Raw genomic sequence first — 12,530 nt, forward strand, 5'->3', positions numbered from 1 at the left:
CGCCATTTTCGTGCGGCATCTGTTCGTTAAAGCTGCTGCTTCTGCACCTCGCTCGCTCGAACGCATATCTATCCATCTCGTTTCAAGTGCAAACAAGAGTGCACGAGAGAAGCCGAACGCATCTGCGAGCGGAAGGCCTTCGCGCAAGTGCAGCAAGAGGTAGGGTGGGAGGAGAGAGGCGGGGGGAAGGAAGATCGGCCGCAACGCCGCCCCACCCCTTCGTCAGTCGGACTCGGGCCGTCGTCGGGTGTGCACGTGTGCGTTGTATGTCGCTGGTCGCGTTTACGTGCGCGAGCGTACACGGGCTTGTCACTGAGAAAAAAAATCGAGGTAAGAATTCTCACTTCGACTCGTCGATCGTTCATGCATCTCGGAACGAGAGTCGCCGAGTGTCGTCAAGTATCCCCGTCACCCACACCAGGTGATCCGCCCGGCGAGGATCCCGTGCTCTCTCGCGGACTCGCCCTTAGGTACGTTATATCGTACCCCGTGTGCTTTGTAAAGTGCCCTGGAGTAACGTAACAGCATGGTCGCCTCGTATGCAACAAAGGCAGCGCCTGCCCGTTCTCGAGATAAGCGAGAAAGAGATGATATATATAGTATATACATAGGAGAGCGAGAGAGAGAGAGGGAAGGAGAGAAACAGAGGAGCCTGATGGCGCTCACTGTCGTCTTCGCGTGTACTCTCGGGGATCGATACACGGTACATACTGGGGGCGACAGTGTGTGGGTGCGAGAATACACTACTCCAACTCGGCTGTGTGCGTGTGCATGTATGCGAGAGCGAATGAGAGAGAGAGAGAGAGAGAAAGAGAGAGGCTGTCGGATGAAGTGCATGGGGGCTGGATTTCGTCTCCCGGAACCGAGGAAACCTCGCCAGATGTTGCGTAGCGTGGGCCGAGTGTCCCGTAAAAGCCTAAGACGCCTCACATGATCGTCGCCGAGAGAGCGGAAGCCTCGGCGATGACCATGGGACGCGGATAACTCGTCCTCTAGAGGAGGGTATCGAGCGGGGTCTTCCTCGGGTCCGTCTTGTTGTCTTTGCGACGAGAAACGTCATCGTCATCGTTCTGCGACGATGACGAGGAGTACGAGGCGATATGATTGAAGGTGGCGGATGTTAACGATTATACGCGATAGGTCGATGACTTTTTAGCGTGCGATAGCGTGCACCGATCCGGGTTCGACAACACGGGTCGAAAATACGCTGAGGGATCTAGGATCGCGATCATTCAAGTGCAAGATCTCACGTGTATCCTCCTTGATACTCTGAGATCTAACTCAAGAGTGTGAGTCTCTCGCGATAAAATTGTTGGAGACACGCGTACATGTGTGCGCGTCCTTTTTCAATGGAAATGACCCTAAGGAACTAGTTTTTAATTTCGTATTTTCGATATATGAGTTTTTCAAATTTAAAAAATTTCCTGGTCAACATTTAGCTGAAAAGATATATTTTTTCCACGATATATTTTTTTTACATACTTTACTTTATTTAATAATTAAAGTACCGTTCACATGTGTGTGCGTTATTTTTTGAAAAATGAAACATAAAACTCCAATTCTCGAAGCGTTAAATTTGACATACTAAGGTAAATTTCCCGTTTATTTTTACTAAATAAATGAAATTAATAAAAATAAATATTTAATAATTAAAGTATTATACACATATTTATTCGCGAAATAATTCCAAAATTCCTAATTTATATAGAAAGCAGTTTTTAATTTCGTATTCGACATCAATTTTTCAAATATTAAAAATCTTTGCCCGAATATTCGTCCGGAGAGATTTTATTGCACGTCTTACACATGCACACATTTTATATACTTTGCATATTTAATCATTACATATTTGATCATTAAATATCATTTTTAAATATTTATTCACATTTATTACATTCGCCAATTTACATAACGTTAACTTTGCAATAATATGATATAATGAATATTACGTGAAATATTTCGATGTTGAACGTGCGTGGAAAGTTTCGTGGAAATTAAAAAATGTCGCGTTATCAATCACTCTTATCGTCATTTTTTTCGAAGCGAAACAAGATTTATCATTTCCGTGTCACTTCCGTTCGCTTTGATCGCGCTTCGATCTCGTGGAAAGCACGTGCTCGAGACGCACGAATCTCGCGTAACGAGACTCAACTCAATCTTTTCAAAGTGACAACGTGCTCGAGCGTGCGAAGAAACCACATGCGGACGTCCCGTCTCTCGACGAGAGTCATCGACGAGAGACAGGCTCTATAGACGACGCGTTATAGCCGCGTTATAGTCGATCGATCGCGAGCAATTGCATGTCGCGATACCAAACGACTATGAAAGATCGGTCGATGACTTTTTTGCGCGCGCAATTCACGATTCACGACACGCTCTGGTCGGCAACAGACACGCTTACCAGGTTTTAATGCCGAAAGTCAGGCTGCTCCGAGTTGCTCCTTCACTAAGGGTGCTTTCCATTTAACGACACAAGCGTCATTCCATCTTTATTATTCACCAATGTTGAAAAAAGACAGATTCTTTATTATTCATTGATATTCATCGTTAATCATTGAGAAAAGATAAAATGACGCTTATCAGATTTTAATGCCGAAAATCAGGCTGCTCCGAGTTGCTGCTTCACTAAGGGCGCTTTCCATTTGGCGACACAAGCGTCATTCCATCTTTATTATTCACCAATGTTGAAAAAAGACAGATTCTTTATTATTCATTGATATTCATCGTTAATCATTGAGAAAAGACAAAATGACGCTTATCAGATTTTAATGCCGAAAATCAGGCTGCTCCGAGTTGCTTCTTCACTAAGGGTGCTTTCCATTTAACGACACAAGCGTCATTCCATCTTTATTATTCACCAATGTTGAAGAAAAAAACAGATTCTTTATTATTCATTGATATTCATTGTTATTCATTGAGAAAAATGACGCTTATCAGGTTTTAATGCCGAAAATCAGGCTGCTCCGAGTTGCTCCTTCACTAAGGGCGCTTTCCATTTAACGACACAAGCGTCATTCCATCTTTATTATTCACCAATGTTGAAAAAAAAAACAGATTCTTTATTATTCATTGATATTCATCGTTAATCATTGAGAAAAGACAGAATGACGCTTATGTCGATTTGTGTCGCTAAATGGAAAGCACCTTAAGGTATCCTATGCCAAAACAACAACGTGTCTTATTTAGAAAAGAGGCAAAAGCGATGTGACGACAAAAGCGTTCTGTTAAATTTATTCATAAATGCATCGTAAATTTGCAAAATAACCTATTTGGCTTGAGAAAAAAATTTCGCAAAATTCCCTTTTTTACATTTACATTCTCGTGACAAAGCAACATGGTCTCTGCTTTACTCGATATTACTAGGGAGCTCCGTTCGCGTTACATGCACGCTCTACATTTTATGCACTTAGAACGAAACAGGCGTAGTGAATAGCTCGAGAGGAAGGAAAAAGAATGAAGCTACAAAAAACGCGGACGACGTGAACAACGTAGTCCTGTAATAATGGATTCGGTTCGTTGCTCTAAAGAAAAATATTGAGCCTAGAAACTGTGGATCTTATTAATAAATTTCTTAAGGAAACTCTGTGGATATTTTATTAATAGATTTCTAAAGGAATTTATTTATAAATTTCTATCTTTCTTTGCTCACTATTTTTATTATTTATATTATTTATATATTATTTTATTATTTTTTATATTTTATATTCTTATATTTTTAATATTATATAATTCTATAATTTTTCTTTCGATTTTTCATCAGACTTAATTATTGCGCAGATTAGCACAGCTGATAACAATTAATTTTCAGTTTTTAAATCTTTTGGTTTTGAAATTACAATTTTGACTTGCAAAGTAAAGTGTATGTAAATACATACACCGAACGAAGCTAATATAATTACAGATGACTACATAATTACATAATAATACGTCGTTAAAATTATATTAAATAGCGGAAGAGAGAATCGGTCGAATTTTAAAATAACACGGCACCGGAATTATTCTGACATTCTTCACGCTGTAAATGAACGAAATAAATCCATTCCGTCTTTGCAAATGAATAATACTTGGCTGCTAAAAAATAAATAAATAAAGGAGGTGAAAATAAAAGATCGAGGCAGGTGACAGGTGAACGATCGCGTAATAATCTTCATTTAAAACCGCGACGCGATTGGCGATGGCTTTATTCCTACCTCATGCGTTGACGCACGCATGTGGCATGGCATAAAAATATATGAATAAAAATATGGACGCACGTACACGATATATACACCGGGTAGTCCCTTCGTCGCGAATGGCGTTCGCGAATGGCTTCTTGCGGCGTTTCCAGCGATAAAATTGCCGCTTTTTTATCGGACGAGAATGAATAACCGCTCGTGCTCCGGCGGTGACGTAAAATGCAAAGTACGAAAGATTTCTCTGCGCGAATCGGATATTATTATACGTTAAGCCCGATAAAATCACCATCGAGTGACGGAACCGCTCGTGGTTCTTGCGTAATATTTAATAGTGACTCGTTTGCAGCTCGATTACGATTATTTGCATTTGTCGCGAATTGCGATTTATTTCGATTATTATTATTATTATTATTGCGTCTTTAATTTAATTTAATTGATTAATTTTTTTCTATCAATCCCTTGCAAGAGGCTTTCTTTTTTCTTATCGAATCGTGATATTTTGATTGAAGGAATCAAGGAACTTTCTTTCGGTTCGCGTATTTTCAGATCGTTGATAGCATAATGTTGATATGAAGGAGCACGTATATTATTATAGATTTCCTCGTTTGAATGTATTATCGAGTCCATTGGGGGAAGAAGCGTGTTGTGAGTTTACGATGTACGGATAGAATGGAATCAGGAAAGTAGGTTAATAAACCGTATGTGTACATTGCACTTTATCGATCCGCGGTATATTTATTACGGAGATAGGTATTTGTTGCTCGTCTGCAGGAGTTCGATATAGAACGTGTAGACGACGTATAAAATATATAAAATATATGTTATATACGCTCTAATCGGTCGGGGGAGACACCCCCCCCCCCCCCGATTCAAATCATGTTTAATACTGTAATATATTCGAACAGGTTCTCGTACACACACGATAAATTAATTCTCTCGCAGTTCTATTACGGGAATTCTATTCCGATCAAGATTCCATCCTTCTACGTAGGCGTTTTATTTATTCAATCGACGAAAATAAACGTGCGCCCACGCATTCCCGCTATTAGTTTATCAACGTATTCTTATAATTATGACGAGATATTTAAAGCTCATTTTGATTTCTCTGAGTTTGCTCAAACTTGGCAATTTTTATTCCGAGTTAAATTTTCTAGTTTTTTAATTATCAAGATTGCAAAAAAATGATAATGCAATTTTTTTTATATATATTTAATAAATACTCTTAAATTCTTAGCTTTTTATATCATAATTTGCATTATTAATTTTTTATTTTCTTAAGTTCAATGTAAGCGTACATAATAATAGACATACACAAAAAGAGAGATTTAAAATTAAAATAAAAATTGTATTTCCATATGCACATAAAATTTTTTTCAGTCTGTTATTATTGTTAAAATTGTTTTAATTGAGAGACTATTAATTCAAAATATAATTGTTTTGTATTCTTCAGTTTTTTATATCACAATTTAGTGTACGTTTCATTATTAATTTTAAGTTTTTATTTTCTTAAGTTTAATGTAAGCTTACACAATAATAGAGAAAGAGAGAGAGAGAGGGAGAGAGAGAGATTTAAAATTAAAGTTGATTTCCATATGTACATAAATTTTTTTTTCAGAGTCTGTTATTATTGTTAAAATTGTTTTAATTGACAGACTATTAATTCAGAAAATAATTGTTGTTTTGTATTCCTCAGCTTTTTACATCACAATTTGTTGTACGTTTCTCATTATTAACTTCAAGTTTTTATTTTCTTAAATTGAATAAGCATACATACCAAGTAGACGTACACGAAAGAGATTTTTCACAAAAACATTTAAGTTTTGCAAAAGTTTTTAAGCGATAATAGCTCATTAAATCCGCTTCAATCGATTTGAGCACTAAAAAGCATCTTGGAAAATCTTTAGCGATGTCAATAGAGCAAGAGGGACGAGGGGCAGGGGGAGTCCAGGCTCTGGCGCAGACTTCATTAATTAAGCGCGCGTTGATTCCACTACGGAAGAGTTGAATCACTACGTTAAAACGTTTTGCGACACTGAGTGACATCCACGTATTTAACCGAGATTGAATCGTATGACTCACAACGAAAGAGCGGGAGCACACACAATATGCTAATACGAAATAATCAAATTAAAACTCTCGATGAGGCTCTTTAGCGAAAGATTTGACGTTTAAATTGCGAGTAACTTTCTTCGATAAACTGCAGAAATATTGTGCGAGAAGTTAATGGGATCAACGTAGATCAAATGGAAGGAATTTAATCGCTAATAAATTAGTTCTATCTTTTTCTAACCCACAAATTAATTTTCTATTAATTTATTTACAAGATCATTCTCTGGAAATCGATTAAAAAATTGATATTTGAATTACTTTGTTGTATAATATTTTAATTCAAATGAAGAATGATGGGAAGTGTATTAATGTGTTGCAATATTTCGAAGCAATTATTTTGAATTTTATGAGACATTTTAAATTTTTATTGGACTGTTAGAACACCTGACATATCTGTCAAAAGATAATAAAGTAGGACATTCTTGTACGTCTCTCCGAAGAAATAGTTTAGTTTTTTGCAAGTTTATGAAAATGTGTAATTAAATATTAATAAATAATATTTGAATAATATACTTATTAATTAAATATTGAATTATCTTCGGTATTTATTCTAAAAAGCAGAAAGAGAGAGAGAGAGAGAGAGAGTGTGTGTATGTGTGTGTGTGTGTGTATGTGTGTGTGTGTGTGATTTGATGTTTTATCACTTTTAATAAAAGATAAAACAAGGAAAAATAAATATATAATATATTAATAGCTCGCTTTTTTCCTACGGAATTTTTAGATATCGAATGAAAAGTATATAAAAAGTAATAAATCATGTAACATATATATTAATGAATTATGTAATACAATTTATAGAGTACATATTATATAACTACATAAACGTTAATTATAAATGGTAATTTAAATTTAAATTAGCACGAAATCCAGATTCTATTTGCACAGTATCTCGTTGCACATTAATATTGATTTTTCCGAATATTATATTCTCGGAAATATACTGATCTCTGATTTTTCAATTACAGCGCTCGAGCGTAGCATGTCTTGACGAGTAGGAGGCACGTTCTCGACAAGGGTTTTTGGCAGATAAGGATCCGGCAAAATGGCGGGCGGTCAGCAGCTTCCGGAGCAGTACACGGTACCACAATACGCGAGGATCTTTCACAGTCTGCCGCACCTCAACGTCTCTCTACACTCGGTCAATAACACATTCAACCCGCATTCCGAAATCTATTTGGAGGTAGGCATTCCCCGGACGCAGATGTATGAAGATTGTCGACTTGACTTTTTTTTGGGGCATGATTTTACTATTAGATCCCCTCAGCATCCTGCTGGTGAACGAACCGACCTCCGTTGATTGGAAACAAAGTGCGTCCCCGATTAATCGACCCGAGCTTTTAAGTCTCTTGCCTGGATCGATGAACGAATTACTCGACGAGAGGATTCGGATTTCGCGTGCGAACCCCTAGAGAGTCTCAAGATAAATATTTTATTAAAATCAATGTGTGTGTGCGCGCTGGTTGAAATGTTCTCTTGGGGAGTATCAGCTTTTCAATCTCGCTGGAGGATGTACTTCAAATACATGTAATTGATATAAATATTTGAAACAACATCTTTCCCCCTGATGTAACTCAAGAGAGTGTTCTTTCTGGTGTCGGTCCTCTCATCCCTCGATTCTTTCAATATTTTGTAATTTGCTTCATGCTCAAGTTTACATTTTGCACGAGCGGTCGTGCATTAATTGAGAATCCCGTTTGAGTATGATACCCCCTATTTTCTGATGCCAACACCTTGGTGTTGCAAAATCACAATTTCCCGCGAGGTATTCCCTTAGCCACTTTGGGGCGAAGGCCACTATGGATTATTATTACAGTCAGCTTGTAGATTTGCGATGCATGGACATGGACGTAGAAGTTCAGAGAGGAAACATCCAGGAACGAGAAAGGGGAAAAAGAAGGAGGAAAAAAACGATTCACGTGTCCGGGAGAAGCCAACCGGTGACGGGACGTGGCGAGGATGTAACACGGTGAAGACGCAAAAAGAAAGGCAGAAAAAAAGAAGGAAAAACGGAGAACGAGAAGCCGGCAGAAGGGAAGGAAAAAAAAGGCCGAAAACACACGACAGGCAGGTGGATGCCACGAGCGTGAGCGCGCAAGAATCCAGGCCGCGTGTAACAGTAGGAAAGCACAATGGCTGGGAAAGCTCAAACAATGCACAAAGGCTTTCGCATAATGCGCCTCGGGGGCAACTCGCGAACGGGGGGGCAACGTGCTCGGGTGTATCCCGTCATATTACCCTCTGTCTTTTCTTCATCTTCTCTCTCTCTCTCTTGCCCTTCCCTTTCTTCAGTCACGTTTTCCCCGTCGAAGTCGACGAATTCATGGAACGGAACCCCCGAGTCGACTTTGAAACTTGGTCTCGGCGCACGTTTCCGTCGCGCTTGCTCAGCAGGATGGATCGGCGGAGTTAAAAGTCGCCGGGAAACGAGATAAACATCTTGGGAAAAGAAGAGGAGCGGATGAAAGTTACGAGGTGGTCCTAAGCGCAGTTTCGCGCACAAAGCAAATGCGTAAAATGCGTCCGGAATGGTGTCACAATGCAGTCCTCGACGATGCACGATGATGTGATAACGCTATTGGCACGAGCATCTTTGAGAGTAGCGGAAATGAACAAATCTTGGCGTGCATCCAATTTTTTGGACGTTGTTTATTTGGATAGCACGCGTAACCGAAATTTCTCGAGGCCAAGAATGTAAGAGAGAAAGAGAGATAGAGAAAGAAGAGAGAGAGGAGAACTTCTCTCCTAATTAAATTTTAATTTAATTTTAATTATTAATTTTGAAAAAATTTTTACTTCATAATCTAAAGACTCATGACTCATTTTTGTGTGTTAACTTTTATAAAATTTTATAAAATGACTTTTATATGCATAAAATTATATTTTATATATTAAAAAGTCTCAGATCTTTTTTTGTAAAAAAAAATATATACACGAGAAAAAGAGAAAAAGACCATGACTGGATGCAATTTTTTTTCAGAGCCTCGGGATATTGGGAAGTATTCCTGCAGCCTGGTTAATCTTAACGTTGCTGGTATTGTTGGTTTATTTGGTAACGAGATGCTGCGACCGGAGGCCGCGCCCCAAGAAGTCGATAACCGCATTAAAGTGTTCCTTGGCCATCCTAGCGTTGCTCTGTAGTGGAGCAGTTGCTGTTGGTCTTTATGGCAACGACGACGTGCACAATGGTTTAGTGCAACTAGTAGCCGCGGCGAAGAACGTCGATGGAATCCTCATGGGCGTCAGAAATCAGGTCTGATTCTTGCGCAGTATTTTGCGGTTGTATTTTGTTTATCATAGTAATAAAACATTCTGATAAGTGTTGAATAGTTAATCGCTTTAATACTTTGAATTCTTATGTGAAAAAATAACTTCATGTGGCATATATTTGTAAAATTCCTATTTTTGATGGATATTTCATTGAAAAATATTCTCAATATTTAATAGAAAATATATAAATTGAGAATCTTGGCTCAACTATAGTTTAAACAATCAACTATAAGAGTCGTATTTTTACCTGCATGTCATAATTATACATTTTTTCAGACTGACACTATAGAAGCGACTCTGAAGAAAAAAGTGCAACCGCAATTGACCGCCCTGGGTGACGAATTCGACGCTCCGGTCAGCAATAAAACTATGTTAGGCTGGCTGTTGGTGGCACTTAACGGTATGAAGCAAAACACGAGCATCGCTGTAAATCGGAGTTTCGAGATACGAAAGCCCTTAAGCGGTATCAGTCTCGCTGGCGCCATCGGAATGGGAGAGAAGATCGAGCAATTAAGATGGCCTATCACTATGGCAGTCTTGAGCGCTCTACTTGTTCTTTGTGTGGTTCTGGTGGTCGGTGTTGCACGGCACTCTAGATGCGTCCTCATAACGTACGTTTCTTTAAAAATGGAAATCAACCTATCTAGTATCTCAATTTTATTTAAAATTATCTTGTACACATTCCTGAGCAAAATATTAAAAATTGATATTATTAATTAATTATTATTCGAGAGAGATTACATCTGTGCACGTTACAGATGTGAAGTCAAAACGAAGTCATTCTGACAGAATTTCTTTTCAGATTCTCCGTATTCGGCTTATTTGCGGTAATCGTCTCTTGGCTCATGGCCTCCTTATACCTGGCCACTTCTGTAGCACTAGGTGATCTCTGTGTATCGCCCGACGGTTATCTAAGCAAAGCCGTACCGTCGACCTTAGCCTCCGAGGTACTCTCGTACTACACACATTGCGAGAATACGCGCAGTAATCCATTTACGCAGAGATTACGGGACGCGCAACGTGCGGTGGGAAACATGAGGCACAATTTGAATAGCGTGACTCGATTAGCAATAGAACTGTTTAAGGATCAGCAACTCCAGCCAAAGCTCAGCAGCTTGTCCACGGATGTTAATACTGTAGACAGACTTGTATCGGGCCTGGCCACATTACTCGACTGCAAACCTCTGCACAAGCAATACGTTCATGCCGCTAAGAGTTTATGCCACTTGGGATTGTAAGTTGATATCCTAAATAGATTTTATACGCTGAATATGGATATGTAAAACTTTCTCTTACAGTAATAACTCTCTCCGCAATATGTTTTAGGTACGGATTAAGCTTTATGCTAATAGCCAGTTTAGCCGCAGGTCTCTTGTTCACTGTACTGGTTTGGGTGGACTCGCATACATGGATATATATACGAAAACGGTAAGCGTATTGATGTTTATGAAAATTAAACATCTGCAGATCTCAAGATACTTTATTTTTATATAAAAATTGCGGTCAAGTTTTTTTTATCTTTCACGCTTCAGCAGATACCATGGGATCGTTCGTATTCTATTTTAAGAAAACTCTTGTGGTATCGGCTGGATTGACTTAGACAAGGCGTAATCAATGATGCGTTTGTTCCAGAAGGGATTACCATCAAGTCGATGAACAAGATCCTTACTTACCACCGTCGGCAGCCTCGCAAGCGATAGCAGCGCGGACCCTTCGAGGCCAAGGGTCGTACCCGCCTACAGCCCCTACGCTTAATTCGAATGCTCTTGGCACTCATAATACGATTAAGCAGCCTCTCTTGCTAACGCCGCCCCCACCGTCCTACGCTACTGCGACTGCTCGAGCACGTCAACTGCACGAGAGCATGTTAAAGTTTGTGCATGAGATTTTCAGTTTATTCTCCCTAATTTATTTAGCTAATTGAATTCAAAAATCGATGAACATCGCGCTAAAATATTATATTAGATTCAGTGCGTCTCCTTTGAATGTTGCTTTAATCATATATAATTTTACCATCATTAAAAAAAATCATATCGAATTTACATCGAATTTATATTTTTACATTAGTGCTTTTAACGAATATACGTAAGATAAAGTGTGATAATATTGCATATGAATAATTGTCTTGATTTTATATTTGATGTTTTTTAATTATTTAAATATTTCAGTGTTTTTGCGCGAGACATAGCATATTTAGGAACAAATTTAATATTTTTCTTAGCAAACACTTTTGATTGCTTTTATAATATCGTTACAAAACTAGAATAGCGCGCTTTGTAATCCTAATCTTTTATCAACGTGAATATAATGTATAGACGGTTTTGCAGGCGTGATTGAATTTGGATTTATGTTTAGATAAGCTAACATCGGTCATTATGTAAAACAAAGATAATGCTGCAACTTGGTTTGTTCTTCCTCGCCATTTACAGAGGTGGGGGTGTTAACGGGAGCGGAGCAGGGGGGGATCATAAATCATCTCAGCATAATCAGCAATCAACGGGTGGACGAGCTGAGCACCGTTCTGGACTCGGAGATCAACCTGGCCAGTACGCGACTCTGAGCAAACAGTGCAAAACGCTAGAATCCAGTGACTTTTACTGAGGGCACGCCCCCGCAGGGCCCGGTAAATATAAAAAAAGGCTTAATACGTATGCATTCTCGGTGGATTTAAACGAAATGTGTTGATGAGAGTCTATATTTTTTCTCCAGCTAATTGTTTTTTCTGATTCTTTGCGATTAAAATTGAAATGACACATCACATTTCATGTTACACAGGTAGAGAACCACCTTGGACGCCCAGCGTGGCGTCCTTCACCGGTACCCTGTCTCACAATTCGCACGGACCCGCGCACCTTGCCACTTTCCAGGACTCTCGAAAGACGCAAACGCTGGATCCGAAGAATCTGGCCAATCTAAAGAGGGGTCCGACTCCGGCCTGGAATCAAAATCGACCGCTCCCGCCGAATCCCGCGAGTCAGC

The 12,530-nt window shown here is 39.0% G+C and overlaps 1 protein-coding gene across 5 annotated transcripts; it reads left to right on the forward strand.

The window, feature by feature from the left end:
• The first annotated feature begins 130 nt into the window (after positions 1–130).
• Tty (tweety) lies at positions 131–12,466 on the forward strand. 5 transcript variants are annotated; one of them, XM_083109229.1, is made up of 9 exons: positions 131–470; positions 7,250–7,464; positions 9,262–9,534; positions 9,828–10,162; positions 10,354–10,785; positions 10,878–10,979; positions 11,184–11,423; positions 11,981–12,174; positions 12,327–12,466. In XM_083109229.1, the coding sequence occupies exons 2-8, from the start codon at positions 7,327–7,329 to the stop codon at positions 12,150–12,152; spliced, it is 1,692 nt and encodes a 563-aa protein (XP_082965355.1). In that variant the 5' UTR covers positions 131–470; positions 7,250–7,326; the 3' UTR covers positions 12,153–12,174; positions 12,327–12,466. The 5 variants fall into 5 exon arrangements, with proteins under 5 accessions (XP_082965355.1, XP_082965348.1, XP_082965370.1 ...); XM_083109222.1 differs by having other exon boundaries at positions 131–330; XM_083109244.1 differs by having other exon boundaries at positions 131–330; positions 11,184–11,276.
• Positions 12,467–12,530: the final 64 nt, after the last annotated feature.

This window comes from Camponotus vicinus, unplaced genomic scaffold (genome assembly GCF_025532165.1).
Source record: "Camponotus vicinus isolate PSW18456_S1 unplaced genomic scaffold, iyCamVici1.0 SCAF_1, whole genome shotgun sequence".
Classification (NCBI taxonomy): domain Eukaryota; kingdom Metazoa; phylum Arthropoda; class Insecta; order Hymenoptera; family Formicidae; genus Camponotus; species Camponotus vicinus.

Coding starts and splice junctions, on each gene's coding strand:
- Tty (XM_083109229.1), top strand. CDS start 7,327: ATGGCGGGCGGTCAGCAGCTTCCGGAGCAGTACACGGTACCACAATAC. Junction 7,465..9,261: donor ATTCCGAAATCTATTTGGAG/GTAGGCATTCCC, acceptor ATTTTTTTTCAG/AGCCTCGGGATATTGGGAAG. Junction 10,163..10,353: donor TCTAGATGCGTCCTCATAAC/GTACGTTTCTTT, acceptor ATTTCTTTTCAG/ATTCTCCGTATTCGGCTTAT.